The sequence below is a fragment of the Erpetoichthys calabaricus genome, chromosome 4 (genome assembly GCF_900747795.2).
Source record: "Erpetoichthys calabaricus chromosome 4, fErpCal1.3, whole genome shotgun sequence".
Taxonomy (NCBI): domain Eukaryota; kingdom Metazoa; phylum Chordata; class Cladistia; order Polypteriformes; family Polypteridae; genus Erpetoichthys; species Erpetoichthys calabaricus.
In genome coordinates this window covers 136,646,591-136,672,212 of record NC_041397.2, presented here as the reverse complement: position 1 = coordinate 136,672,212, position 25,622 = coordinate 136,646,591, and the positions used below count along the sequence as shown (strand labels likewise).

The following is a 25,622-nucleotide window of genomic DNA, read 5'->3' as shown; positions in this document are numbered from 1 at the left end:
TCACATAATTGCTATGTTTATATCTAAATCTTAGACAGAGAAGGACTGTTGTGATCTTTATAGCTTCACACATGATGTTGTTACCAATCGTGTCTTCCCAAAGGATTATGGGAAATTGCAACAGCAATTCAACAACAGAGAATGCTAACCTCACAATGTGGTGACATACAATAATGAAACAAAATGACATCAAAATTCACAGTAAAAATTATGAATTTTAAATAAAGTACTAAATTACAGTACAAAACTGCGTTTATAGGTGTGAGGCAGGACAGTGGAGTTCTTATAAATGCAACAGATCTCAAGTGTTTTTCATTTACTTTTTTAATATACTCATCAGACACTGAGTTTGCCTATTATATTTGACTAAAACAAAATTTACTGTTCCACATCATATTTAAATGAAGAAGAAAAAATGAGCTAAAACTTTTACCATTTTGAAGTGTTTTTATAAGTTGTCTTGGGTATTACTGTCAAGCAAATTTCAGTAGCAGAACTCACATTTCACAGCTTGGTTTCTGAATCTCGTCAGGGAGTCCAAAAGCATTTAGCTTTCTCAAAAAGTGGTTTATTTAACAATATTTTATTAAAATACTGCAGATGTGTTTGTGGCTTTGTGAGCATCCAAATAGATATGTGGATTATACAACATGAATAAAGTGAGATTTTTTTCATGGTCATTTTTGATAGTGTTTACTATTGTCCAGCTTTGGTCACCACAGATGCCTATTCTATCAGAACTTTTGTTATCTCCATTGTGCATGAAAACATAAGATTAAACATATTTCTCAGCCATTAGTGCAAATTGCATAGGATAAGTAATATATAAAAAAGTATTATTTTTGTGTGGATTATTCCTTTAAATGCTGGAAGCGAAATGACATCATGTGCAAGATAGCGTTATAACCTCATGTCTAATACTGAATGGCACTAAAAACAACAATATGGTAGCCCCCATTCAAAAAAATCCCAAAAGGTGAATTTGCAGAAAGGCTGCTGCAAAATAGTGCTGAATGACATCATAAATATAATCTGAAGAATTCATAACATTAGTAAAGCTAGAAATACCTTTGCGTTGGAAAGACTAATTCCAGTGCTAAGCAAAGCATGCTGAATCTAGTGTATGTAACAAGAACTTTTCAATCTCTTGTACAGTACATGTTATTGCTGCTTCCTTATCAGTACGGTGACATTCAGCATTCTAGGTCATTTAGACCTGTCCTTCTCTTGTCTGTTATTCAAAAAACATTACACTTTACCTACAACCATTTCTAATGCTTCAATACCCTACTGTTATTGGGTAACCAAAGTATCAGACTCTCCCTAGTTAATACCAGCCTGCCCCCAGGCATGGCTGCTTATTTCTGTGTCCCTTGTGAAATCTTTTCATTTTTATTTCAATCTGTTTGATGTGATACTTTATCAGGCCCCACCTTTTAAGACTACCAGGATCACAATAGTATATTTCTAAGAACCTTTGTAGATTGTAAACCTGTCTTTCAAGACAATGCCACAATTCTAAGAGGCTATCTTTCAAGACAATGCCACAATTCTAGCAGGAAAATTTCTTCTGTAATTCAAAATAAAAAGGATGCCCTTTGTAAACTGAGCTTTATCATTTGCATTCAAGATAATTAAGCAATCCAAAGCCTTTCTAAGACCTTTACTTTTCAAAAGTCACCAGCAAATTTTAGAAGACTTAAAGCTGTTCAGTTTAGCAGTTGAGATTTATTAAGGGAGGTAAGTGAGGAATTACCAGTTAGTAGAACTGCATCAATTATTATGTTCTCAATTATGGTAATTTTAACTCAGGTTTAGATTTTGCCCTCTTGCAACATACAGTAACTACACACACATTTTGTCAATGTGAACTGCTTTGCTTTGTCTCGTGCTAAATATTCCCTTAGGGATAATTAAAGTACTAAAACAAGCTGCAATGCATTGTTTGTTCAGACAACCTTTTCTCATGGTCTGCAATATGTTTTTCACAATTTGTCCTAAAGTAGATCATCTGTGAGATCGACCCAGATGGTTGCGTGTCAATGAACATTGGGTGTTCGTGACCCTGTAGCTGGTTCACCAGTTGCCCTTCCTTAGACTACTTTGTGTAGGTAGTAATCACTGCATACCAGGAGCACTCATCAAGACTTGCCATTTTGGAGATGCTCTGACTCAGTCATCTAGCCATCGCAATTTGTCTCTTCTCTATCTATATACCTAATATTCAAAATATAACTGAGCTTTGTAAACTTTTGTCACTTGACAAATACTATTCTTAGCTACAATGTGGCACATGTGGGGTTTGGTCAAGCAAAAAGGGAGCATTACTGTAGTTCCAGTGGAATTCAGAACAAATGTTCTGTGGGTCGTTTTTTGGAATGTCATAATGTGAGCCCCCTCAACATCCCATTACGATAGTTGTAGACAAATGGCAGAGTTTTGCCAGTAGTGCTGACATGATCAGACAATACTTAAAAAAAATTTGTCAGTAAGTTGTGTCAAATTGACCAATATGATTTTTAAACAAAGATTCATATGTGAGTAGGAGAGAGTACCTTTAATTTTAACTATATTGCACTATATTAATAACAACAATTTCAGACTAAAAACACATAAATAGGCATTCAACCAAGAAATGTGTCTGTTATCTAGCATTAATATTCATCCATCAATTTATGAATGAATGCACAAAATCTGCTTTAGGGTTGTGGGAAGCCATTATCTATCCTGGCATTAATGGGCTTATAGCAGAAACCATCCCTGATACTGCCATATAAATTATTTATTTATTTATTTTAAATTTCCCAATTCTGTAATTCACTAATTGTCATAACTTTATGTGTTTGGCATAATTTCAACATATTCACTGTCTATCTTCCAACTTTCCAGAACCCTGTAACAGGCCTGCTGCCAGCAAGTCAGGAACAGAAAGATGCTTGGGTCCGAGATAATGTCTACAGCATCCTGGCAGTCTGGGGATTGGGAATGGCGTACCGAAAGAATGCTGATCAAGATGAAGATAAGGCCAAAGCCTATGAACTGGAACAGGTATCTCTTTTACCTTTTACTTTTAATTCACAATTAGTAGTTGCTGTAGATGACTGAATTTCATGTGCCAAAAGTATTTATCATTATGCCCTGAGGTGAACCATCTGTTTTACATATTTTTTTCACAATATCTTATGTTATTTGCTCTTAGTCCACAGTGTGGTATCCTAACTGTATTATATCCCAAACTCCTATATTTTCCAACAAAAATATTTATGTTAATTAATCCAGGTTTAAGGTATCCACTTATGGTTTAGTTGGAAAATTGGGCAGTGGTTTCACAGGTAGATGAAACAAAAAATCATTACAGATCTATTTATGTTTTGTTTTTTTTTATTAATGTAAATGAAGTCAGTTAGCAACATTAAATTTGTTGTGCTTCAGTGTGGCCTGTCCCTTCATTTAAGGTTGGTGGTTTCTGGTGCTAGCTAGCTTTTGGAGTTCCAGTCATGTCTGCATGTGAGAGTACTCTATACCATGCCATATGTCTTTACCAAATAAACTCTCATTTATGGGCTTCTTGTTCATTCCCACAAAGTGATCCTGTTGTTTCCTTTCAAATCCTACAATTGGCCACTCCGTGTAATCTTATGTGAGGGATGTGGTTATCTCAAGTCAAAATTCTCATTGTACAAGTACAGTAAAGTAGATAGATAGATAGATAGATAGATAGATAGATAGATAGATAGATAGATAGATAGATAGTACTTTATTAAGGGAATATTTACAGCATTTCAAGAAATATAGAAATATTACAAACAACAAAAACCCCATTCAAACACATTCATGAATTTTCCAACCTAGAAGACCTCTCTTGAGATCCGTTTAATCGCCTCGTTGATTGCATGTTTTCCAAGGTAGTTTCAATACCCATTTCCTGCACCGAGTCATCTCCCCTTTTATGAGTGACTGTGTTAGTGGCCGTACTTCGTACAGGTCTTTGAATGTACTGAATACTTGTAACTGGTGTCGCCCGTCGGCTACTTTCGACAGGGAATGAAAGCAATTGTCGAGTAACAAAAATAATTTGTAAGTGATTTCGCATTGAAGACATAGTAAAAACTTGATCACTTGGGTCAATACCTAAAGAAATACACACATCAAATGCAATTGATAATACACCAGATTCTGTATGATTTAATTGTTGCTGTGCGTCTTCATAAACTATGGGAGGTTTGTAAGGAAACAAAGCATGAAGGAAACGAAGCTGCTCTTTGGTGAGGTTGAATTTTTTATCAGAGTTTAAACTGTCATAGACATGAATTACAGCACCATCATAATAGGTACACACCCAGTGAGTCACTCGTTCAGTAGCTGCAGAAGGTAATATTTGAATATGTTTTACATTTTGTGGAATAGGCATTATAGGTATGTCAGGAGTCCACATTAGCAAAACCTCTTGAGGTTGGAAAATTGTATGCGCAGCTAAAATTTCGTTGAATTTGCTCATGTGATCTGTTGATAAATAATCATTATTTACCAACTCATTCATTGCAAAATCTGATAGTGGTAAGATCACTCCTTCCATAACACTAAACACAAACACTAAGTATACACTAACACTAAAAAACGGCAACACCTCCGGGAAGAACACTAAATGAGATAAAGTAAAAGTCTACTAAACTTCTTTATTATAACTGCTTTATTATAGCAGGTGAGGGGACGCTGGCGCACGTTTGTTGTTGCCGCTCCTCCCTGTTAACAACACTTTTCGCTAAATACGCCTTAATTCTGCACTTTCTGACGCTTGTTTTATTTCGTTTATTGTACGTATAGTTCGTGGATACAGCTGACTCGAATTGCATGGATTTGGCTTAATATTTACAGGATTTTATGGACTCCACTTTACTGGGAACAGCTGAGTCTGTGGATCACGGGACGAGACCTACGAACATTTCTTTGTACCTGGCGATCTAGCACCTCGGGATGATCTGTCTCTGTGATTATATTCGCTATGCTGATCTGCTCCCGTTTCATCTTACAGTACTCTACGACCGGGAACTGATCTGATGTTCATACTAACCTGGCTTATGGCTTATGGCTCCGGGGCGATCACGCATGAAATTACCAAGCCTTACTGTTTATGGCTGTGTATTGTAACATCCAAATCCTGCTTCCTCCTCCTGCTGTGCTTTCTGCTGCTTGCTATCGCCGCTCACCTACGCTACCACACCCGCCTGTCCTACCGGCTCCGTTGTGCTGTGCTGCTTCTACACTGCTATCAGCTAAGTATCACTCACTATTTTAGCACTTTGAGTACTGAGAAAAGCGCTATATAAATGTAATGAATTATTATTATTTATCATTAAACACTAAAGTACAAAAACGATGTAGAAAATAGCACTAAACCACAACACCGCCGGGAACACTGGCACACCGCATCTACTAAACACTAAGAAACACTAAGTAGAAACACTAAAGGAAAGAATACTATTCAGTAAGTACCGCGTCTACTAAACAGTAAATCAGTAAAGGAGAACGGACTAAACACTAAGGAAAAAGAACGGCAAGACCGCGTCAGCTGCGGAGCTCAGCTCGGAGTGAAATGAAGTGAATGAAATGAGGTGAATGGGAGAGGAGATGATCACGTGACTCCAACATCCGCCTTAACTCTCCATCCTTCCACAAACACACAAACACAGTCTCTCGGATCCCAACTCTCCTTTATATATATATATATATATATATATATATATATATATATATATATATATATATATATATAAATGTTATACAGTATCTGCCAAATAATACAAACAGTACATAACATGTGTTTCGCCCTTGCAACAGTGTTGTCAGCTTTGTCCAGATTTGAATAAGCCTTGTGCAGCAGATAGATAACTGTGTCTTCCACTCCAATCTTTCTCTGAAAGGTAAGTCACAGAGTCGAAGTGTCCTTTCACACGTGGACTCATATGGTCCAAGACAAGCCTCTCAAAGTTTTTAATGATGTGGAAAGTAGGGGCCATTAGTCTGTGCTTATTAGATGAAGAGGTGCCTTCCATCTTTGGAACTGGAAGAATGCAGGATGTTTTCCACAACAGTGACACATTCTTGGAGCCTTAGTAACAAACTGAACAGGTGATATAGGATACAACAAAGTTTGTCAGCACTGGCCTTAAGTACTGAAAGACGTCAGGACTGTTTCCATCCAGTTCAGCAGCTTTTCCTGTGTGCAGCCTCTTCAGTTGTCTCCTGTCTTGGTAATCAGTTAAAGACAGACCGTACTAATAATCAGAGATGGACTCATCATTTGCCATGCCAGTTGAAGTGTCAGAAGTAAAATACTACATACAGGGAGGTGATGGTGTTGGGGTGACTGGCTATTGGAAGATTGTGTCTGTGGTAGAGAGCATCTATTAAAAAGTTGTTTCTCTAAATTGGAGTAAGTAGGTTTACAAAATGAACAATGGATATACAGTATATGTTAAAACAATACAAAATACAAAATTCTGATATGTACTTTTCTGCCAGTAGGTGGCAAGATAGAACAACAAAAAAGGTAATGCTCATTATTCTGCCAAAGACTGTGTGCCTACTCTTTCCCAGTTTGTGGATCTCAAATGTGTCACACTGCTTTATTTAATACATAACCAAACACCACCTGTAAAAAAAAATAGGCAAAAATGATAAAACCTTTCAGTTAGTTGTTCACAAACACAAATTTGCAGAAGTGCTAGACCAGCCTAACAAATTATTATTTTGTTTTGTTAGAATGATAGAATATTTTATAATAAGTGGTGTGACATGGTAAGTAATAAGATCAATAATATTACAGTTTTAGAGGAATGACATACTCCATAAAAACATTAGTCAGTATGAACATTGGCATAACAAAAAAGTGGAAAAGCAGATTTTAGCCATTGTAGATGACAGGAACAAGTATGCGAAAAATTATGTTCAAGTTAATAAACAAGAATGTCATTTATTGAAGGTAGCAGCTAAGATGTTGGCCATGGATTTAGACAGTTAACATTTATTTGCTTTTGTTAGTTTCACACCAAGCTTATGATTAGGGGAACTATATAAAATAAACAATGAAGGAGAGAGATTCTACATTTTTGGATATTTACTTCTTCAATTTTTTGATTCATTGGGCTCTCAGTAAAGAGTAATACTCTACCCATGTCTAAACAGTCTATATTTGTGTATAATAATATTTATGGTGAACAAGTGTAGATTACTTTCTTCTAGGAAAATTTTCAATTTTGTTTATTTCTCACTGGCAGACACTAGAAATATAAATCTGGTTTGTATTTCAGAGCGTTGTCAAACTGATGCAGGGACTATTGCAGTGTATGATGAGGCAGGTGAGTAAGGTTTATTTCCACTTCCTCCCATCTCACAGTAATGATATAATGTCTTATACATTTTCAGTTTTTTATGAAATTTTTCTTGACTTTAGTCTTAATTTGCTTGAAAAAGAATAGAATAAGCGCTACTTAAATTAAACCGAATTAATCCTTTATATTCAAAAATTGTTTTACATATGTATTAAAAATAATGTTTACTGTACTGAATGAGATTGACACTGAGATGTACTTGTCAAACATACATTCTTGCAGCTCCAGAATCTCAGTTTTGAGTCCCAACATGGTCACTAGTATGTATCAAGTTTGTATATTCCCTTCATGTTTATGGTAGTTTTCAGCAGGTTCTCAGATTTTTCCCAACATTGAAAATGTGTTGATTGACAATTCTCATTTAGCCCAGTGTAAGTATGCTCTGTGAAGGTCTAGCATTCCATCTATTGGTTGATTCTTGCCTTTTACCAAATGCTGTGGGGATATGCTCTGGCTATTTGTGATCCTATGTTAAACTAACTAGTCTTTAAAAGGAATAAATGATTTAAAGCCCTGAATGTATCTACTGAAATTCTTGTAGTGTATCACCACCTTCATAAAGCTATTAAAACATAATAACATGAAATCAAGCTGATATTGGCTTTTCAGAAAACAAAAGATGTGAATTTTTTTTTATCAGACATTGCTTCTGCCACTTTGTGTTGCAAGTGAAAGTGAAAAAGGAGAATTGGCTTGCAGACTTGACAGTGTGTGGCCTAAATGAAAGTTTATTGTGATTGGAAAACTTTGCGTCTTAGGTCAAATACTCTGCAAATTCAGCTGTTCATTGAAATGATTTTTTCAAAATAAAATAGATGAAAATTACAGATAAAGGCCTTTAAAAGAATTTGATATTTGTTATTAAAATTATTTTAAATTCACCCCTTGGCTCTTTCAGTGGAAATTTATTCTGTTGTAAATGTTTAGCATTTTTATTTGCTGATTGGTTTATATAAATCTGACAGCGACATTATGTTTATAATTCACAATATTTTCAGGAGTGTATTTTATTTGTAAATCTTTGCCACCTTATCGCCCTCAACTTAGTTGCTTGAGGAATTACCTTTTTTTTGAGTTTGACGGTTTTTTCTTTGTCTGTATAGATTTCCAGGGAGTCTCTGGTTTCATGCAGTTGGTTTCTTTGGCATTTAGTAGACTGATTTAGCTTTCTGGACAAATTCCTGTCATGCTACCTCTGTTGATTATAAGTCACAGAGATTACAAAATTCCAAATATTGTAACTTTAAACAGTAAGAGTGTAGCATCATTTTCTGTAAGTTGTATAAGCAAAACCTTTGTTTCAGGTGGAGAAAGTGGAAAAGTTTAAGCATACACAGAGTACAAAAGACTGCCTTCATGCAAAGTACTCCACAAGCACTTGCAGCACAGTGGTTGGAGATGACCAATGGGGGCACCTACAAGTGGATGCTACATCTCTCTACCTCCTTTTTCTGGCTCAGATGACAGCTTCAGGTAAGATGCTGAAAATTAACCTGGTCATTATTTCAGGAAGGAGGGTGTGAATAATGTGTAAGTAGAGTGGTCGTTGAATTGAATAACACCACTATTTTCTTTTTTAGGATATGTTAAACACTTCTTTTCTCATCTACAAAATGGTTACATCTGTTTAGAATTTTTTATTACTCTTTCATCCAAAGGAATGCTAAAAACACTATTTAATGAGCTTGGTAAGTCCAGTCAGCATAGCTGGAATTAACATTCACCCCATATTTAAGCATTATTGGCAGTTACATATTTCAATAAGCTCATAGAAAGAAAGGAATAGCATGGCTGCCAATGTTCAATATGTGGGTCATTTCAAAAATCTGAGGCATATAGCATAGGACCTTCCCTACTTAAAGTTGTGATTTTAACATTATATATTACTGGCCAGTATTTTATTAAGTGAAATGAAAAGAATCACACATTCTCCAACCCTTGTAACCCAATTTAGAGTCACTGAGGAGAGAGCAGCACTGGGCTCAAAGCAGGGAACAACCTTAGTCGGACCACAAGTCCATTGCAGGATCCATTCAGACATGCGCCCACATTCGTATGTGGATATATTTTTAACTCCCAGTTAACTTAACTGGAGCATCTTTGGGTATTGTCAAGAAGCCTGAACCTGGAGGGAAACCCAGGCAGATAGGGGAAGTGGGCAACAACTGGATTCAGGGTTTGCATCCAAGATATTGGCTGCATAGAGAAGAAACATTAACTGCAGCTCTGTCATGTCAGCCACATGCAGAATCATATGTTGCTCGAAAAAATGTTTTTCACTTTCCTCAGATGTTCTGCAGTTGGAGCACAAATGTGCCTTTTTCTGATTCTGGAAAGACATTAGTGTGAAGTTAATTGAAGATTGCAGGTTGACCTTTTGTAAGTGTGGGTGAATAGGCTCTGTGATGGACTGCTGCCCTTTACTGGGCTAGTTGCTGTCTTGCCAGTAGTGACCCTGAACTGAATTAACTTGTTCTAGTTCTGTGTCGTCAGAAGGGCATTTGGGGAAGAGGCACAGCTCACTCACATTTATTTCGACAGATCAGTTATAGAATCATCAATTAGTGGGACCTGTGTCTAAGATACAGGAGGACAATTGGTATACATCCATCCATCCATTATCCAACCCGCTGAATCTGAACACAGGGTCACAGGGGTCTGCTGGAGCCAATCCCAGCCAACACAGGGCACAAGGCAGGAACCAATCCCGTGCAGGGTGCCAACCCACCGCAGGACACACACACACACCAAGCACACACTAAGGCCAATTTAGAATCGTCAATCCACCTAACCCGCATGTCTTTGGACTGTGGGAGTAAACCGGAGCCCGGAGGAAACCCACGCAGACACGGGGAGAACATGCAAACTCCACGCAGAGAGGACCCGGGAAGCGAACCCAGGTCTCCTAACTGCGAGGCAGCAGCGCTACCACTGCGCCACCGTGCTGCCCTACTACTGGTATACTTAGAGAAAATTCACATAGAAACAAGAAGAATGTGCAAATTTTTGTATAGAAAATGACCAAGCTGGGACTTAAACCCTGTGAGGCAGCAGTGTTAACCACTATGGTACTGTGCCGCTCACAGTTAATTTCATATGCCTAATACTGTAGAACTAGCAGATTAATTGGTTTGTTTAGAGTTCCATAGTGAGTCAGTAGAGGCCTGGTTAGTTTGTGGTCTTCAATACAACCTCTTGCTCACTCTACTTTGGTGCCTGCAAAAGAACACATTTTTTTTTGTTATTAAAATGCAGCTTTGCAAATACAAATGAATGTGAATTAATTAATTTATACAAGTAGTTGTACAGTCAAATTAACATATATTGTATGCCTGTTATGCCAATCAAAATACACTGAACTAAAACTATCAATAAAGTTTTATTAAATTTTTGTGCTGATTCCTTGTTTATTTATTTTTTTTTATTAATATAAATGTTTAAATTCTCATGTTATTTTTATTTTATATAACTCTGGTCTGTCCCAAAATAATTCCCAGCAAAAATGTCAGTATATTTTATAGATTTATGTATGCTGGATCTATTTCTGAATTTGGAATTTCTCTACCACAAACTGTTTCGAAAAGATATTGGATTCAGTGAAAATGCCATTTTGAAAATAATCGATTATTTCTAAAAATAAGTGACACTTGTTTTATGGTATATAGTTTAAGCTGAAAAGAAGTAAAGGTAGAAACAACCCAGAATTGAGTATTTGCTACACATATTTTGATCACAATCAGTAATTTTTTCCTCTCTTATTGTTCTTTCAAGAAAGAACCCAGCCACAGGGGATGCACAAACCAGTGTGTTTCTTCGTGCCGGTCCCAAGCCCAGATAAATGGGGAGGGTTACATCAGGAAGGGCATCTGGTGTAAAATTTTGTCAAGTCAATATCCGGACAACAATACAAATTTCCATACCGGATCAGTCAAGCCCCGGGTTAACAATGACTGCCACAAATACTGTTAGCCAACAGGGTGCTGGAGGAAATTGGGCTACTGTTGTCCAAAGAAGAAGAGGGGGGAGACATGTCCGGAGGCAGGAGGTGAGGAGGAAAGTAAAGAGAGTGGAACTGAGGGTAGGAACTTTGAATGTTGGCAGTATGACTGATAAGGGGAGAGAGTTAGCAGATATGATGGAGAGAAGGAAGGTTGATATATTGTGCATGCAAGAGACTAAATGGAAGGGGAGTAAGGCCTGGTGGATTGGAGGTGGATTCAAATTGTTCTATCATGGTGTGGATGGGAGGAGAAATGGGGTAGGAGTTATTCTGAAGGAACAGTATGTCAAGAGTGTTTTGGAGGTGAAAAGAGTGTCAGGCAGAGTAACGATTATGAAGCTGGAAATTGATTAATGTTGTTAGTGCATATGCACCACAAGTTGGGTGTGCAATGGGTGAGAAAGAAGATTTTTGGAGTGAGTTGGATGAAGTGATGAACAGTGTACCCAAGTGACAGAATGTGTTGATTGGAGCGGATTTCAATGGGCATGTTGGTGAAGGGAACAGTGGAGATGAGGAAGTGCTGGGTAGGTATGGTGTCAAGGAGAGGAATGAAGAAGGTCAGAGGATAGTGGATTTTGGCAAAGGATGGACATGACTGTGGTGAATACGTATTTTAAGAAGAGGGAAGAACATAGGGTTACGTACAAGAGTGGAGGAAGATGCACACAGGTAGATTACATCCTATGCAGAAGAGTTGATCTGAAGGAGATTGAAGACTGCAAAGTGGTGGCAGGCGAAAGTGTAGTTAAGCAGCATAGGATGGTGGTCTGTAGGATGATGTTGGAGATAAAGAAGAGGAAGAGAGTGAGGGCAGAGCCAAGGATCAAATGGTGGATGATGAAAAAGGAAGACTGCAACGTTGAGTTTAGGGAGGAGGTGAGACAGGCACTGGGTGGCATTGAAGAGTTACCAGACAGCTGGGAAAGTACATCAGATGTAGTAAGGGTGACAGCAAGAAGGGTGCTTGGCGTGACATCTAGAAAGAGGAAGGAGGAAAAAGAAACCTGGTGGTGGAATGAGGAAATACAAGAGAGTATACAGAGGAAGAGGATGGCAAAGAAGACGTGGGATAGTCAGAGAGATGCAGAAAGTAGACAAGAGTACAAGGAGATAAGGTGCAAGGTGAAGAGAGAGGTGGCAAAGGCTAAGGAAAAGGCATATGATGAGTTGTATGAAAGGTTGGACACTAAGGAGAGAGAAAAGGACCTGTACTGATTGTCTAGACAGAGGGACTGAGCTGGGAAAGATGTGCAGCAGGTTAGGGTGATAAAGGATGAAGATGGAAACGTACTCACAAGCGAGGAGAGTGTGTTGAGCAGATGGAAAGAGTATTTTGAGAGGCTGATGAATGAAGAGAATGAGAGAGAGAAGAGGTTGGATGATGTAGAGATAGTGAATCAGGAAGTGCAACGGATTAGCAAGGAGGAAGTAAGGACAGCTATAAAGAGGATGAAGAATGGAAAGGCCGTTGGTCCATATAACATACCTGTGGAAGTATGGAGGTGTTTAGGAGAGATGGCAGTGGAGTTTTTAACTAGATTGTTTAATGGAATCTTGGAAAGTGAGAGGATGCCTGAGGAGTGGAGAAGAAGTGTACTGGTGCTGATATTTAAGAATAAGGGGTATGTGCAGGACTGCAGTAACTATAGGGGAATAAAATTGATGAGCCACAGCATGAAGTTATGGGAAAGAGTAATGGAAGCTAGGTTAAGAAGTGAGGTGATGATTAGAGAGCAGCAGTATGGTTTCATGCCAAGAAATAGCACCACAGATGCAGTATTTGCTCTGAGGATGTTGATAGAGAAGTTTAGAGAAGGCCAGAAGAAGTTTCATTGCGTCTTTGTGGACCTGGAGAAAGCATATGACAGGGTGCCTCGAGAGGAGCTGTGGTATTGTATGAGGAAGTCAGGATTGGCAGAGAAGTACGTAAGAGTTGTACAGGATATGTACGAGGGAAGTGTGACAGTGGTGAGGTCTGTAGTAGGAGCGACAGATGCATTCAATGTGGAGGTGGGATTACATCAGGGATCAGCTCTGAGCCCTTTCTTATTTGCAATGGTAATGGACAGGTTGACAGACAAGATTAGACAGGAGTCCCTGTGGACTGTGATGTTTGCTGATGACATTGTGATCTGTAGCTATAGTAGGGAGAAGGTTGAGGAGACCCTGGAGAGGTGGAGATATACTCTAGAGAGGAGAGGAATGAAGGTCAGTGGAATGGTGAGGATGCAGGGAGTAGAGTTGGTAAAGGTGGATGAGTTTAAATACTTGGGATCAACAGTACAGAGTAATGGGGATTATGGAAGAGAGGTGAAACAGAGAGTGCAGGCAGGGTGGAATGGGTGGAGAAGAGTGTCAGGAGTAATTTGTGACAGACAGATATCAGCAAGAGTGAAAGGGAAGGTCTACAGGACGGTAATGAGACCAGCTATGTTATATGGGTTGGAGAAGGTGGCACTGACCAGAAAGCAGGAGACAAAGCTAGAGGCAGCAGAGTTAAAGCTGCTAAGATTTGCAGTGGGTGTGACGAGGATGGATAGGATTAGAAATGAGTACATTAGAGGGTCAGCTCAATTTGGATGGTTGGGAGACAAAGTCAGAGAGGTGAGATTGCTTTGGTTTGGACATGTGCAGAGTACAGATGCTGGGTATATTGGGAGAAGGATGCTAAGGATAGAGCTGCCAGGGAAGAGGAAAAGAGGAAGACCTAAGCGAAGGTTTATGGATATGGTGAGAGAGGACATACAGGTGATGGGTGTAACAGAACAAGATGCAGAGGACAGAAAGATATGGAAGAAAATGATCCGCTGTGGCAACCCCTAACGGGAGCAGCCGAAAGAAGAAGATTGTTCTTTCAAGAAAGGCCAGGTATTTATATTTTGAAGGTTAGAAAGATGCCTTTTTATTGTTCAGAAGAGAGAAAATTATTGTTTAAATAGTTTATACAGATAATACAATGTCAGATTGATGCATCCATTGTCCTGACCAGCCAGTAGGTAAGCAAACAGTAAAAGAACACCCATCCTGACTTTATTGAGACAACAAAAGGTGCAAAAATAAAAGAAGGTATCTTCTAATATCTGGGAGTTTTTCAAGGACATAAATTTCAAATTCAAGCTTTATAAAGTTGCAAAAAGAACTTGAGAGGCATTTAAAACTGTGCTCCACAATTTCCCTGGGAATACAAAGATGGAAAACTATGAGGGACTAGTTGAGCTTGTCTCTTCACTTGGGAGAAACATGTCTTTTCATTTCCTACAGTCTCATTTAGATTATTTCCCCAAGAACATGGGAATAGTCTCTGATGGATATGGAGAGAGATTAAATCAGGACATCGCCCCAAAGGAGAGATTTTATAGTGGCAAGTTGAGTAAGCCTATGTTACCAGACATCTGTTGGCCATTATGCTGTGAAACATGTATAGAGGATTATAAGAGTTGTACTACCAAGAGACTACTTTTTTGTAATAATGTACATTTTAGTATAAATGTAAAAATATAATTATAAAATGCAACAGCAGAACATGTACACTGGCATAATATACAACCATGAAGCTTATACACGATTATGTTTTTAATAGTCTTAAGCTTTTCACAAGAAGGGACATGCTTTGATTCTAAAATAGTTATACAGATTATGCTGCTTAATGAAATCATGCAGTAAGTGTGCCTTTCTAGTGGACTGTCTGGATTTTCTAGTTAATTACTTTGTTGATCAGTTTTTAGGTTAAGGGGTAAATGTAAGACTACTGTATACAGTAACCAAGAGTATTATACAGTATAATGTTTTGGAACTTATCACACTGCATCTAATACCTACGATAGTTATGAGTAAAAGTTAAAAGTAAATTAATTTTTTGGACACAATCTGCACAAAAATAATCAGGAAATATAAAAGTAGGTCCATTTTTCAATTTGTTTATTTTGAAAGGGCACATGGTAGGCAGCTGGTTTAAGTGGTGAGGTGGAAGCTGAGAAAAACAGGTGTGAATGAAAGTTTATCAAAGTGTAGTGTCTGTATGAGTATCTATATATATAATTCACTAAGCAGCCGACCATGGCAGGCAAGACGCAAGACAGAGCCATGCCCGCCAACTCACAGAGCCCCGCCCACCAATAATTCACTAAGCAGCCGACCATGGCACGCAAGACAGAGACCATGGGATACGCACGGCAGAGCCATGCCCTCCAACTCATAGAGCCCCGCCCACCAACTCTAAAACCATGGGATACGCATGACAGAGCCCCGCCCGCCGACTCTAACCCTCCTCCTGCGTCCACCCTCGCTCTCGAGGCATGAGCAGGCAGTGCACATGGGGTATGCACGACAGAGCCCCGCCCGCCAACTCTAAGGCCATGGGGTACGCACGACAGAGCGTTGTTCTTAGTCACGGAAGCATTGTCATACAGTCTGCTCAACAATACTCTGACTACATGAATACTTCCGGAGTTTATGGTGGCGAGGCAGAAATTGTGGCAATGTCCCAAATGCTTCCAGCTACTATCACCATTCACTTCCGAGATATCCCTGACCCCATCAGATTCAAATTTGCCTTTTACTTTTACACGCAGACAATTTCCTGTTAGATTGGTCTTTGCAATGACAATTAATAAGGCACAGGGCCAAACTTTCAAAAAGATATGCCTGTATCTGCCAAAACCAGTTTTCAGTCACGGACAATTGTATGTTGCTCTCTCCAGAGTTCCATCTTTTCATTCACTCACAGTCGTATCCTCAAACCCACCTCATTTGGACAACCGTTTCTTTCAGGAAGTGTTCACCCATCAATAAATAATTATGCTGCGTATGCTACGCCGTGGGTTGGCTAGTACATGAATAATGACTAGATTAGCAGATGGCATCATGTTCTAAGTCTGGAGCTGTTCTAAGTAGTAATGGAGTATTGGTGACCAATAAGGTATAGAAGAGACAGCAGTGGAAGCTGTTGTATGCCAGTAAACCTATATTGATGGTAAAAAGCAAAAGTAAATTAGAGGATACTGAATTGGACACACTAACTGGCATAAGAAAGGCCTAAAGCAGAATTTAGAAAACACTGAGTTGATTAATAGTGGTAAAGGAGCAGGTAGCACAGAGATAGTAGATGTTTGGCGATGTTGCAGATGCAACAATGTGGTTCAGAGACACTTGCTTCAATGCATGGGCCACTAGAAGTTAGTTTATAAAAAATGTATATAAGGAATAGTCTTCAGACAACAAATGCTGCATTTCTTTATTGAACAAATGTGTCAGAAAGGTGCTATATGCTGATGTAAGGCAAAGCTAGAGGAGTTATTTTTATGGGAAATAGGAAAATTTAATTAAATAGTTTAAATGTCTTGTGTTGGAAGTGAATACTCTATTGGTAACAGGGATGAAGTGTATATAGAGAAAAAACCTGGCAGAATTCTAAAGGAGACTGTCTGGCTCTGGAGGTGTTTATGCAGCTACATGAGAAGGAAAATGATGGCTGGGAATGAAATGTGACTAATGAAAAAAAAAACATGAAGGAACAATTGAAAGGAGTGAGAAAATGATGAGGTGGAGGTTCAGAGTTTCAGTAATAAAGACAGGAAAGGGAGTGAAACCCCTGGCTAAAGAGTTACACTGTGATGAGTCCAATGGGAAGACAGAAGAAGACATGGCAGGAAGGGCTGGTGTCGTGAAATGAATGGATCATTCCCCAAGACTACACAATGTTGAGGAGGGAAATTTCTGTGGCAAACCATTGTGGGTAAACTCAGATATTATCCTTTGAGATATGTGTTATTGCATAAATTTTAATATTTGTCCAAGGTGAATTACAAGTTCAGAATACAGTACAATTCAGCACAAATGTATTAAGTGAGTTGTTCAAGATCAAACAGCAAGTCAGAGGTGGAAAGTGAACCAGAAATCTTGTGATTTAAAAAGTCAAATTCCTTGGCCACAATGTCACACTTTCTGTATTCAAATGACTATTCTCTATAGTGGATACTCATATTTGCTTTATTTATAACCATTATAGGATATGAATGATCAGTTAAGATGTGTTTATGTTTTTCATGTAGCTAGTAGAAATCTAAATGTAAAATAAAAAGTGGTTAGCTCTTTCTCTAATTTTAATTAAATCAATTCAGTACAGATTAAAACTGAGCTATTAGAAAAGCTGTGTGTTAGGGAGAAAAGAAAATGACAGGTATCAATATTAAGGACAAAGGCATAAACAATGTGCAATAAAAAAGGGTGCTCCAATCTTGTGAACTACATTGGCTACAATTTAAGCTGCAAATGTGAAAGAGGTGATAAAGTAAAAAAAATGGTTCTTCATCTGATAGTGTTATTTTTTCTGTCTATTATAATTTTTATAAAAGTCACTTATAACTTTGTAGCGGTTTTGGATCGCAGAGATTCCAAGTTTATTATTATTTACTTTATTATCTTTGGACAAATGATATTTTTTATTAATAGCGCGGTTTATATATATCATGTTTCTGTTTCATTTATCATTGGGCTGACGATTTTGTGGTTCCATTGCCATGCCCCAATGTGCACCGATGTCTTAATGGGTGAGACTCCCAAAAGTCATGCTCATGAAATCATTCCTGTGATGCTTTATAACCCACCACAACATGTCAAGTGATAGCTAACATTCTGGTCATCTCCTAAAAGACTTAGTGTGTGTTTCTTTATACTTCTTTCTGCTATTTCAACTTCTTGCTAAGCTTATTTTGACTTTGAGTTTAGCTTAACTTTTTGAAACTATCAAACGATTTACAGACTTACTTTTTTTGGCCTTAGCTACATTTTTGACTCAGACTTATCTCATGGTCCCATACTCTGCCTTGTGGGCCTCTCTCTATACATCCATTCTCATGGCAGTACAAATAGTGTAATGAGTTATGTTTCTTTCTTGCTTTATCTTCACCTTTTTTAGGCCTGCGCATCATTTCAAATTTGGATGAAGTAGATTTTATTCAGAACCTGATATTTTATATTGAAGCAGCTTACAAAGTTGCAGTAAGTACTCTATACTGAAATTTATTGATTGCTGTAACTTGTTGGTTGTTGTTTTAGTGTCTTTTGGAAAGAACTGAGTTTCATCCTTTATAATATGTTAGTTTTACCTTAAATGGTCTGTCGGTTTATCTCTGCTGCCTAGCACTGTATCTAGCAAGAGTGCAATAATAAAGTGTCTGGACAATATAAAGTTCTTAAAATGAATCAGAATGACCCTTATGTGTTATAAGTGTATGTATAAGAAAAAAGGGAAAAATATATGCAAGCAAATTCATAATAAAAAAAAGACACTTCTTAAAGTATAATCCAGTTTTAGTAAGCTGTATGCTTACTGACAAAAAAAATGGATGGATGCAAATATAGAATGTAATGATGCGTGCTATTACAACATAACAAACCCAGTTCAGCTTCACCATTTAGCAATGTGGATTCCGCTCCACAACTGATCTCTTAACTTGAAAATTGCTCTGGGGTGCTGAACAATGGCTGATCCTGTGCTTTGATCCCAAAGGTCATGCAAAAAGACATTTTCCCCACAGGGATAAACAAAGTATATCAAAATCAAAAAAAAAATTATGCTAATCTTCAGATGTCACCATCTGTACTGAAAAGTCTTTGGGGTAACCACTTCTAGGGATAGTGAAGTGCATGTTTCTAGTTAACAAAAAATAGATGCGTCTTCCACATGCCTGGCTTCCTCTCCTTTATCTCACATTTTTCTCTGCTTTACTGGTCAAGGCGACATTTTACTTTCTGCCACCATCTGAATGTTGCTGTGGCAACCCCAAAACAAAATGTTTTTCCACGTGCAGTAAGTGATACTGTTAGGGGTTTTGCATCCTATAAGGTCTTCTCCATCTGCATTTTCACAATCAATAAACAATAAGACATATATGTAGATGTTGGGGGTGGTGAACAGGTAAACAAACAAAAAAATGCATAGCATCTAAGTCTGTAAATGTTTTGAGCAGATTTACTTACTACCATTTATTTGGCTGGAGGTCTATTATTAAAATATCTGTTGTCCACCATGGCCCTTCTCCAAATTATGTGTCTCTGGATTAGTTACTTTTTTTGGAAATCATTACCTCCTAGTGGCATTATTCTGTTACTGGCTTGAAGATGTTTGGCTTTTCTCTTATGAGCAGGGTCTGACAAGGAGACTGTAATTCAATTTCTGACCAGGTCCTACATTGCAGTTTTAGTTGTAAGAATATAACTAAGATAAATGGTAATCAACGCAATAGGCATTTGCCCTCTCCTTCCTCCTTGCTCTGCCTTCCCCCATTTATAATCTTAAATAAAAATCTAATGCTTGCACACTCATACACTTGCTAATTCAATCACCTCTCTATACAAATGTAACCCATTGTTTTTTCATTATTAGTTCTTGTTGTCTTTTGTGAATGTCTTATTTGTTTGTTGCATTCATTTCTTTCCACACTTAATATGAAACAAGAAGAGGTAGAAAATCACTTTTGTAACAAAGAATGATTATCATATGTTTTAAATCACTTCTGATTATAGTGAATTTGTTTTTCAGGATTATGGAATGTGGGAGCGTGGAGATAAAACCAATCAAGGAATTGCAGAACTGAATGGTAGCTCAGTTGGAATGGCCAAGGTATTGGTGATTGGCTGAATATAAAATATATATAAGCAACAGGATGAATTCAGCTCATTTAGTATGTTTGAACAGATAATAAATTGTTTCAGTAGTTCATACAGTTGCTCTTTAAAACCTCTGATGCAATTGATCTACATGACATTAGGCATGTTCCCACTAAACATTTGTGTAAAGAAAAGATTCCTTTTTGTGTTCACAGCAATTACTTATGAATGCTTTGAAATCACTTCATTTTTTTTTGTCCTGACTCATTACAAGAAAAGCCCCCACATAAGATATATTGTTCACCTCGTTGTCTAGTTATGCAAGATGTCAAGGTTGTGGGGGTTTCAACCTATTTTTGGCCCTCTAGACCTGTAAAAACATATGTTTAAGCCATTTTTGGACTATATTTTGTGCAGGAAAGTGCACATTTATGATAAAGAGTAAACCAGTAGGTGTCTACAGGAACCCCAAGGGTTCATCCCCTAATGGGATATGATGGGTCAAAGTTACTCCTTTTCACAAAACTTCAAAAAAATGAAGATTGTAGTTCAAACATGTGGAGTTTCATTTTATTCTATTTCAATGTTGCTGATCATGAATATGATAATATTTTAGATGTTTTATTCTTTACCAGTGGTCTTAATGCTCTAAAAGACACTCTCTGAAGATTAAAAATGACAAAGTTCATACATAAGCATGTAGGGTATCATTTTAGACTGTTTCAGTAATAGTTACATTTATTTTTTTTATCTTTAACTTAGAGATCTAGCCCTCAACAAATCTTTATCATAAGGTAAAAAATGAAAAATTTCTATTACAATCAAGAATATTTAGACTTTAAGCATTTAAATTGATGAACACATTTCCATCCATCCATCCATTTTCCAACCTGCTGAATCCGAACACAGGGTCACGGGGGTCTGCTGGAGCCAATCCCAGCCAACACAGGGCACAAGGCAGGAATCAATCCTGGGCAGGGTGCCAACCCACCGCAGGACACACACAAACACACCCACACACCAAGCACACACTAGGGCCAATTTAGAATCGCCAATCCACCTAACCTGCATGTCTTTGGACTGTGGGAGGAAACCGGAGCGCCCGGAGGAAACCCACGCAGACACGGGGAGAACATGCAAACTCCACGCAGGGAGGACCCGGGATGTGAACCCAGGTCCCCAGGTGTCCCAACTGCGAGGCAGCAGCGCTACCCACTGCGCCACCGTGCCATTCTGAACACATTTTAATATTACAAATTTATGATACAACTATTCTGATTTATTATGTACTTCTATTCCAAGATTTACTGTGGTTTATGCTAATTCAGACTTTTTAGTGTTTAATGTGATACCCTATAACCTCTAGTAGATATATGATATATGACATTTAAAATGGATATTTGAAATATAAGTGTGGCATTTGCTGTATGAGTTGCAAATTTGGTATATAAGAGAGAGACTTGCTATATCAATTGTGTAGTTGAAATTAAGTGATTTTGCCATAAAACTGAGACATTTATCATCATCAACCTCATACTTGTTAACCCACGTCTTTATGGACCTGGCTTTGTGAACACTGGCACAGTCATACTTTAAAAGATAACTTTTTAAAATTAGAATTATGTCCTTTTAATTATTAGACATCGTCTTGTATATGAGAAGTATGAGGTACAGTAATTCTGATGTCAATTGTTCTGCATAACATATTAATACATTTAAGTACAGTGATCAAATGTCATTTACTATTTTACAACAGGCAGCCTTGGAGGCCATTGATGAACTTGACCTGTTTGGAGCACATGGAGGTCCCAAGTCAGTGCTCCATGTGTTACCTGATGAAGTGGAGCATTGTCAGGTAGTCATTGTTTAAAGCATTGGTCATTTCTGCTGCTTTACGAATATTATTGGTAATTACACTATTTTCTGTTCTAATGAATAATACTTGCAGAAAGTTATTTATTTTAGTACTTCGTGCTGAGGTACTTGTGATGTAATTCACCTTAGAGACACTTTTTAAAATAATTGTACTAGATGAAAGTATTCATATTCATGTATGTTGGAACTACATCATTCACTTTTGTAGGGACAGAGTAAGAGAGAAGATCGGAAGAGAAGCTTTTGTGTGTTTTAGCTTTTCCCAGATCTTTGTTGTACTCAAGAATTTCTATTCTTGGAATGGTATAACAACAGTGCCCTCTCATGGCAACTGATACGATTGCACTCTTCAGCTCGTGCACAAACAAATAGACACACATTACAGCTACCAGGTATATCCTCTTGTGTTTCCAGTAGAACTCAGCAAGAACACTTTTGGCCTTGTGAGCTGCCACATAATTTACAAGGATTCAGCTTCCTTCCCAAACCACTAGTACTCCTTAGATGTTTTCTAGCATTGCAGCTCTTGCTATTCCCTGCCACCTCTTATGTACTAATACAGGCATTTAGAGAAGCTTCCCACTGGCCAAGGTGAATTGGTGTCACCCTTCCAGCCCACCACACCACTACTTTGTCTCTGGATGTCAACTTGCACCACCTTCTCTTGATCTATATCAGCTCAAGACCCCACTGTTTTCCTGACAGCCCTTTGCTATTACATTTTTAAGACCATTACTACATACTGTATCTTGAAATTTGTCATTGCATAATTATTCTGAATGAATAAATAGTTTGGAAAAGTAGATCTACAATTAAGTTTGTTGTGCACAATGCCAATACTCTTTTTTTGAAACACATTAAGGAATGTGCCCCACTGGAAACGTCATGCCATCAAGATATTAACATATGACTCACAAATTCTTGGCCTATTAGTCTATGTGTTGTAGCTCTTTCTGAATTATTTCTAATGAATGTAGTTCAAATGTTTTAGTTCTCACATTTCACAAATACAACACAACAGATTTGACAAACTTTGAAGCTCAGTGATTTATATATAGACATTGGTCTATTAATTTATATAGGCTGTTTGATCTAAGTGACTCATATAGCTTTTGAGTTTTCAGGGAATTTTAAAGAATTGAAAATATTAGGCAAGCTTTAGTATGGGTTTTTAATAGTGTTGCTTAATTTTAAATTACAAAAAGTTAGGGTTTTTTAATGTTGCTGACAAGTCATGTAGCAGCCACAGAGAGAAAAGCTTCATTAATTTTGTTGAATGCTATACCTTCCCTAGTTGAGCAAATTCTTTAAAATAGCCTGAATATTTAGTACAATTATGAAATTAAAAATCAAACCTTCTTTCCAAACTGGTATGTGTGTGTGTGAGTGGTCTATGTTTTAGATTATTTTCCTTGTACAAGATTGTTTACTGCTTTGTATCCACAAGTGACAGGATTGGCTCCAGCACCCATATAATCCTTATATGGATTAAGTTTATGGAATAATAATGCTTTATGAGTATGTCCAGTGATGCACTTTTGTTCCAGGAAGACTCTGTTCTTAGCTCTTACCCTGTGCTGTCAGGATAGACACTGGCCACTAGTAAAGAATAAAGGAGGTTTAAAAGATAAATGAAAATATTTATTATTCTTTCCTACCAAAAAACAATTAATTATTATTAAAAAAATCTATAAAAGTTAAATTTCTTGTAAAATTAGCCATCTTAAATAACCATGAAGTTTCTTAAAGTAATACTACTCCCAAAAATAATATTTTTTTAATCTGTTACTTACCCTATGTTATTTGTAGTAATGCCCGAACTAAATACTTAATTTCATGTTTTCATGAAGAACAGAGATCACAAAGTTCATGATACAGTGGGCTTCAATGGGAGTCTGCTGACTTTTGATGTGAAGAAAGGATTCTTCACCAAACAATGAGGGGTAAAGTTGATCTTTAATTTAACAGATTAATTTCCTATTGAAATAAATGTCCTATTCATGCACTACTCTGATTTTACTGAAGTATTTTTAACAATACTTTAGCTAAAAATATGCATGCTTTGGATGTTTTGAGCATACAAATGGATAACTGACATGTTAATTATACAACATGAGCATTTTTTTCATAGATATTTTAATATTGTTTGCTGTTGTTCAGTATAGGCTCTTATCATGCCCCATTTGAAACTTCTTGTATCGTAAACTCCTAATTTCTGTTCTTCATGAAAACATGAGATTAATTTTTTTCCTTTACCATCACTACAGACAACATGGGGTAAATAAAAGATAAAAAGATATTGTTTGGGGTGAAGTATTCCTTTAAAATAAAACAGCTATTTTGTAATGTGGAAGTGGTAAATTTTTTTTGTATAACGCATTTCAATATTTTTCTTATGTTGTTAGTCAATTCTTTGCTCCATGCTGCCAAGAGCTTCCACCTCAAAGGAAATTGACGCTGGACTATTATCTGTTATTTCATTTCCTGCCTTTGCTGTTGAAGACATAGACCTTGTGAATCTGACAAAAAATGAGATCATTACTAAGCTACAGGTAAGGCAGTCTCTTTGTGTTCTTTTTGGGCTTTGTGAACTCTAATTGCAGTTGTACTGTCTGATAGTCACAGAATAAAGGAAGACCATGTATCACTGCCATGTATGACTGTCAATAATTTTCACATACACACAACTACACAGTTTTGCAATTGACACCTTTTTCTAAATTTAGATATTTTTAGGTAGAACTAGAGAAAAGTCAAGCAAAATGACACCTTTTATTGGCTAGCTAAAAAGATTACAATATGCAAGCTTTCGAGGCAACTCAGGCCCCTTTTTCAGGCAAGATGTAAACTAGAATGGCTACATTTTCTTTGTCTCTTTATAAAACACAGGTCTGCAATTTAATTTCTAAAGCAACCTTTTAAATACATAACTGACATGAAATTTTCATTTTTAACCATACCTCATTGAACAATCGATACATTTATTCATTTTCTAAACCTACTTATCCAGAGCAGAGTTACAGGGAAGCTGGAGCATATCCCAGCAAGCACTGTGCACAAAGACACAATGCCAGCTCATCGTAGGTTGAACACACACAAACACTACATACACACACACACACACACATATCAGGAGGCAATCCATTCGACCTTCACGTCTTCAGACTGTGGGAGGAATCCAGAGCACCCAGAAGATACCCATACGCAAATTGAGAGAAAATGTAAACTCCAAAAATGGAGCAGCCATGATATTAACCCCTGCCATTTAACAATTTGAACCAAAATTGAAGGATTTTCTATGTGTACCTGTTCCTATATAAGCTGTTCAGTGTTCTGTAAAATTTTTGATGAAGTTAAAATCAAATTTCAGTTGATGTGGTACTATTCCATATCTAATTACTTCATGAACTGATGAGGACCAAATGAAATTTGTTACAATATTTAATAAGAAAAACATTTACTGTTCTTTGCTCATTTGACCTTCCATGTGTTTGTTCTGATGAGAACCACCCTAGCAACATGCAGAGCTGGACTGACCAAGCTTTTTTTTGGAATTCGTAGGTGCTCACAGGTTATCCAAGAGATACCATCCCTCCAGAATGTCTTGAGTCTGTCCCCTTGTCTGCACAGGGGATATCATAATATGTTCATAACACCCACAATTCTATTCTGAGGTTCTCCTTTATTTCCGGGTATTGTACATGTAATGGATAAGGGTTTTACTAAAATAGTCTTCTTCTTCT

General features: G+C 37.4%; 1 protein-coding gene across 4 annotated transcripts in view; it reads left to right on the top strand.

The window, feature by feature from the left end:
* The window catches only part of phka2 (phosphorylase kinase, alpha 2 (liver)), a 148,441-nt gene that overhangs the window by 56,358 nt on the left and 66,461 nt on the right, over positions 1-25,622 (top strand). For all 4 annotated transcript variants that reach the window (XM_028799823.2, XM_028799826.2, XM_028799824.2 and 1 more), the window contains exons 2-8: positions 2,890-3,048; positions 7,311-7,358; positions 8,696-8,864; positions 18,311-18,393; positions 19,937-20,017; positions 21,761-21,859; positions 24,285-24,431. In XM_028799823.2, the coding sequence (XP_028655656.2) occupies positions 2,890-3,048; positions 7,311-7,358; positions 8,696-8,864; positions 18,311-18,393; positions 19,937-20,017; positions 21,761-21,859; positions 24,285-24,431 (786 nt within the window). The remainder of the gene's footprint in view (positions 1-2,889; positions 3,049-7,310; positions 7,359-8,695; positions 8,865-18,310; positions 18,394-19,936; positions 20,018-21,760; positions 21,860-24,284; positions 24,432-25,622) is intronic.